Genomic DNA, 5,793 nt, shown 5'->3' on the forward strand with positions numbered 1-5,793 from the left:
GCGGCGGCGTTGGCATCGGCGGGAGCAGCATGGATTGGGGCACCGAACTGTGGGTGAGTCCGATCCGCCCGGCTCCAAGTTCCTCCCTTCCTGGGGTCCAGACCCCCGCTTTGCCCCTGCAGTACCCTAGAGGGGTCTCTGCGCTTTCCCTTCCACCGACCCCTGGAATCCCCGCTTTCCGCCCTCATTCGGAGTTTCCTAGGGCGTTTCAGGACGCCCGGGAGCGTTTCAGGAGCCCCGTACGCAGAGACCCCTCTAGGGTAGTGAAACTGAGGTACGGGGTTCATAGTGAGGAGGGCAAAAGAAGTCCTGGGACCAGGCCGGGGCGGCCGGGAGAGGTCACCTATTTTGAGCGCCCTGACTGGGCCGGCGGCTTCTCTTACGGCCCCTGGGCCCCTGCCCGCCCTCCGCCTGTCCGACTGGGGCGGGGGAGGGGACCCTCTGGCCACTATCAACCCCACGTGGGACCTGGAAGTACAGACCGCCCTCACGTTGCCTATAATCAACAACTAGGGGCTTGGGACGCTGTAGGGGGAAGGGGGCTGCGAGGCTCGGCCTCAGCCCCCTCCCCCAGCCCGCCCTAGGCACTGGGAGGGGCCGCCACCTGACCGCCTCGAACCTGTGCCCTGGAAGTCCCAGAAATTTTCCCCTTTCCTAGCCGGGCCCTCTGACCCCTCCTCCTTCTGGGGACGGTGGCACTCCTCGGTTCCTGGGTGTCCCAGGCTAACTAGATCGCCCCCCACACCAATGCTGGGATTTCTTTTCGAGGCACAGTGGAATCACTGAGGGAAACTGAGTCACCCTTCGGGGCATCCGGGGAAGCATGGCAACCGGAGGAACCTGGTGTCCACCCTCTGGCCATTCAGAGGCCCCCCAAACTGCAGGGAACCCTGCGCCTCTGGCCCTGACTCACGCCGGGCCGGCCGGATTTTCTGGAATCTGGGGGGGATTAGGGGAGCCGGGGCAGGGGGAGTGGCCTTGTCCCATTCCACACCTCTCTTGGACGTCGGGAGAGGGGACCCTGTAGTCCAGCTGGGGCCCCGCCCCTGTTCCCTGGCCCTTCCCGGGAAGGGGAGGGGGTTCCCGCCCGTTTCCTGCCTCCCCCCGCGCCGCTCCGGGGCGGGGTCGGGAAACCACGCCTTCTTGGAGCTCGGAGCCTGGAGGCTCCCCTGCCGCTTGGTCGGAGGCTGTGGGGTCCCAAGGTCTTGACCCCAGTCCTCCCAATCCCCCGCTAGGATCAGTTTGAGGTGCTCGAGCGGCACACGCAGTGGGGTCTGGACCTGTTGGACAGATACGTGAAGTTCGTGAAAGAGCGGACGGAGGTGGAGCAGGCTTATGCAAAGCAGCTGCGGTGAGACCCTAGGGTGGCCTCGCCCTGGGGTTAGGGGGAGCGGTTGGAGGGCTGGGGGCTCAGCCTTCCTGCCTCTCTCCGTAGGAGCCTGGTGAAAAAATATATGCCCAAAAGACCTGGCAAAGATGACCCAGAATCCAAGTAAGAATGAAGAGGGGATTGACGCAGGGCTCGATTTGGGAGGGCAGGGGGCATGGGACCCACTTCTCCCTCAAGCTGGGCCACCCAAGCAGACCCCTCACTTCTCACCCCAGTTCCACCTAGAGGTATGAGCTCGGATGCAGAAACCGTATTACCTGTGTTGGAATTCTAAATCCACTACTTTCCAGCCAAACTGCTTCCGCCAGTTGACTGAAGTTCTCCGCCTCTATTTTCCTCGCCTGTTAAATGGGAGAGGCTCCAACAGTTACTAAATGAATGACTCTGGGCAAGTGACTTAAGTTTTGTGCCTCTGTTTTCCTCTCCTGTGAATTGGGGATGATGATGACGTCCTTGTAGGGGCTCATGTGAAGATTAAGATAATGCGTTTAAACAATGCCCAGACCATTTCACTTTATTCCAGGTCCCCAGGTCCAGAATCCAAAAAGCTCTAGAAATCAAAAGTTCTTTTGGTCACTTGTTTGGAGGCAACCTCCAACCTGAACTGACTTGATGTTTATTACGTTCATTACGGTCTTGGTTTTTATCCCACTTAGCGTGGACATTAATATTTCTCCTTGCAAAAACATTTATAGTATTTGGTTACAGGGTGCTGCCGCTGACACCACTAGGGTGATGCAAAAAGGTGGTGTAAGCATCATATCCCCTTTCTAAAACCCCCCAAATTCTGAGAATTGTGAGTTCTTTGTCCCCCCCAAGGGTTGGGGATGCAGACCAGGATATATCATTTCTTCTGGGGTGAATGTCTTGGGGCTCACATTTTCTCATACAGACGTGGGTCCTGGGGCATGTCGCTCCTGGGGACCCTGACCCTCAGCCCCTGTCCCCCTCCACCGCATCCCAGGTTCAGCCAGCAACAGTCATTTGTGCAGACTCTCCAGGAGGTGAATGATTTTGCGGGCCAGCGGGAGCTGGTGGCCGAGAACCTCAGTGTCCACGTGTGTCTCGAGCTGGCCAAGTACTCACAGGAGATGAAACAGGAGAGAAAGATGGTGGGTGATCCCCTCTCTGGGATTTCCCAAGGGCCCCTGAAACCAGGGTGAGCCTTATCACCCCCCTCTTTCCATAGCACTTCCAAGAAGGCCGTCGGGCCCAGCAGCAGCTGGAAAGTGGCTTCAAGCAGCTAGAGAATGTGAGTTTGTGGGTATGGAGAAGCGTGGCTCTGGCCCCGAGCAGCTGGGTGAGGGTTGCCAATCCACAGAGGTATCCTCTTTGGCCAGGACCCCACCTCTGCTGTGGGTTTCCAGCCCCGACCCCCATTTGCTGGGTGACTTCCCACCAGTCCATGAAACTTTGGTTGGTGGCTCCTTCATTCTGGTTCTGTCCCCAACACAGAGTAAGCGTAAGTTTGAGCGGGACTGCCGGGAGGCTGAGAAGGCAGCTCAGACGGCCGAGCGGCTGGACCAGGATATCAATGCCACCAAGGCTGATGTGGAGAAGGTGCCTGTGGGGTCTGAGACACGCTTGGGGGTCAGGGTTGGGCAAGGCTGGAACTGGGCCATGACCCCCACCTCGATATTCCTCAGGCCAAGCAACAAGCCCACCTTCGGGGTCACATGGCAGAAGAAAGCAAAAATGAATATGCAGCCCAACTACAGCGCTTCAACCGAGACCAGGCTCACTTTTACTTTTCCCAGATGCCCCAGATATTTAATGTGAGTGCTCCACACCCCCAGCCCCACCTTGCCCCTGAAACCCCAGAGTTGGCCAACTCCTACACATTTGTCAAAACCCTGGCTGTAATGCCCTAATCTCTAAATTGAGAAGGAATTAGAAACAAATAGTCAAAGTGTGCTCCGCTTTTACTCAAGCTGTTCTTTCTGCCAGATTTGTCTGTCTTTCCTTTTGCAACTCCTACTTATTCTTCCAAGCCCCAACTCTAACAACACCTCTGAAAGATCTCGAATTTCCCCTCTTCTGTTTCAGCCTTGTACTCTAGTCTCTGTCCCAGCCCTGGGACTGGCAGTATTGGTGCTGGGTCTGCTTTTTCTTGAAATCCCTGGCTTCACCTCCTTTGAGAAGCCTTTCCTGACTCCCTAGGCAAGGGGAGGGGAGGTCCTCAAATTCTCCTCTGAAATCTCCCTGGCCTCCTGTTTCTTCCCTGACCACACTGAGCTGGAAGTCTCTGTGTTCGGTTCTGTGTTTCCCTGCCAGACTGGGCTTGGGGCTGGGGCCAGTGTGAGTCTCCATCATGCTCGTGTAGCAAATCACTCTGCCACCAGCCCTTCCATCAGCACCCCTGAGGCCCCACACCTCTGTCCCTGCAGAAGCTGCAGGACATGGACGAGCGGCGGGCCACCCACCTGGGGGCTGGGTACAGGCTCCTGTCAGAGGCTGAGCTGCAGGTGGTACCCATCATCGCCAAGTGTTTGGAGGGCATGAAGGTGGCTGCGGATGCTGTGGATGCCAAGAACGTGGGTGCCTGGTCCCAGCGGACCACAGGGGCGGGGGGGTGGGAGAGGGCAGGAGGAGAAGCCCAAAGGCTAGGCACCCAGTCTTTCCCCTGACCGCCCCTCACCATCCCCTCCCCCAGGACTCCCAGGTCCTAATCGAGCTGCACAAGTCAGGCTTTGCCCGCCCGGGCGACGTGGAATTTGAAGACTTCAGCCAGCCCATGAACCGCGTGCCCTCGGACAGCAGCCTGGGCACCCCCTCAGATGGACGGCCTGAGCTCCGAGGCCCCGGCCGCAGCCGAGCTAAGCGCTGGCCCTTCAGCAAGAAGAACAAGGTGGGGGCCGGGGCCCTTGGGGTGGAGGGGATGGGTGTGAGTGGAGACAGCAGGGGCCCCCACTGAGTCAGCCCCAGCCGCCGGAACGCTGAGTCCTGGGCAGGAATTTTTCTCTTGGCTGCTGGCCCGGGCTGGAGGGAAGGAAGGCGGCCGGGCAATTGGCCTGGGAGTCCCCTGAGGCTGGGGAGTGGGGGGCAAGGAGGGGGGCCTGTGGCGTCTGTCTGCTGCTTTTCAGGATGCTGGGAGAACCGCTTTGGGTATTCAGGGCTGGGTGAGGGATTGGGACACCAGCCCCAGGGACGCCCCCCTGAGTCTCTCCAATCCTCTGGTGCGTCTCTGGGTGCCCCACCCTCAGGCTGGTTTTTCTCGGGATTTTTAGCTTTCAATGTCAGGCACATACCTGGACACCCTTGGCTTCTTACACCTTTGACAATCCCCTCGTCCCTAGTTTATACCTTTGACTCCTGTTTTATACTTTGGATCCCTCTTGGTGTATACTTTGATACCCTTCGTCAGTTTATACGTACCGTCCCCCAGCTTAAACCCCAGCTGTAACCCTTTTGGTATTTCATGCCTTTGACCCTTCTCTCAGTTTGCCCTTGACGTCTATGGCCCCATATTTGTCTGAGACCTTGATTCCTGCATGCTTCTCCCTCCACCTTCTAGACTGTGAGCCCAGAAAGCTGGGGAGGGGGACAAGAAACATGGGCCTCCCTGTACCCCCAGTCTCCATTCTAGAAACTGGACATAGGATGCCAGGGAGGTGGAGGGTGGGGGAGGGGTCTGGCCTTCTGGCTCACAATCTAATTAATGCCCTCCTGCCACCTCCCAGATTTTTGTGTTGCTCTCTGCATGCATCTTCTGTGTGTGTGATTGTGCATCTTGAGTTGTGGTTTTCTTACTTTTTTTTTCTTTTCTTTTCTCCATTTGGTTTTTTTCCCATTTTTCTTTATTGCATCCATTGTCCTTCCGTTCATCCGTCCTTGTTCTCTACGTCCTCCTGCCCCTCCTGCCCCATGTCCTCCCTGGCCCCTGCCGGTAGCCGCGCCCTCCACCCCTCTCCCCCCTGGGGGGCCCCCTGCCCTCGGCATTACCTAACGGACCCCCGTCCCCCCGCTCCGGCCTCGACCCCTTGGCCATACTGAGTGAGATCAGTAAGTCAGTCAAACCGCGGCTAGCATCCTTCCGCAGCCTTCGAGGCAGCCGTGGGGTAAGTGAGGCCTCCGGGGGCAGGGGGAGGGGGAGGAGGGGGCGGCCCCAGCCTACCCAGCGGCCGGGTGGCGGGACCCTGGGCTCGCTTCCTGCCGCCGGCTGGGCCCCTTCCTTCCACGGCCCCACCTGGACCTGCTTTGCTCTGTGCATGGCCTTGCCCCCCAAGAACCTTGGGTGGGGAGGAAGGTGGACTTGGTGTGTCTTAGGCATGTCTTAGACCCTGGAAGCTCCGACTCTGTGTTCCCGAGCTCAGCCTTCTTCCACCTTGCAGGCAGTGGTGACCGAGGATTTCAGCCACTTGCCCCCGGAGCAGCAGAGAAAGCGGCTTTAGCAGCAGCTGGAA

General features: G+C 58.4%; 1 protein-coding gene across 1 annotated transcript in view; it reads left to right on the top strand.

Annotated features, from left to right (window-relative positions):
* Nucleotides 1-29: 29 nt before the first annotated feature.
* The window catches only part of TRIP10 (thyroid hormone receptor interactor 10), an 8,501-nt gene continuing 2,737 nt past the window's right edge, over nt 30-5,793 (top strand). Inside the window, 11 exon segments of the mRNA XM_007460581.1 lie at nt 30-53; nt 1,236-1,351; nt 1,436-1,492; nt 2,355-2,502; nt 2,580-2,642; nt 2,846-2,950; nt 3,037-3,165; nt 3,778-3,924; nt 4,044-4,238; nt 5,281-5,448; nt 5,722-5,793. The exon segment at nt 5,722-5,793 is cut by the window's right edge and continues 32 nt beyond it. Coding sequence (XP_007460643.1) covers nt 30-53; nt 1,236-1,351; nt 1,436-1,492; nt 2,355-2,502; nt 2,580-2,642; nt 2,846-2,950; nt 3,037-3,165; nt 3,778-3,924; nt 4,044-4,238; nt 5,281-5,448; nt 5,722-5,793 — 1,224 coding nt within the window.

This window comes from Lipotes vexillifer, unplaced genomic scaffold, assembly GCF_000442215.2.
Source record: "Lipotes vexillifer unplaced genomic scaffold, Lipotes_vexillifer_v1.1 scaffold1011, whole genome shotgun sequence".
In the NCBI taxonomy this organism is placed as follows: Eukaryota; Metazoa; Chordata; class Mammalia; order Artiodactyla; family Lipotidae; genus Lipotes; species Lipotes vexillifer.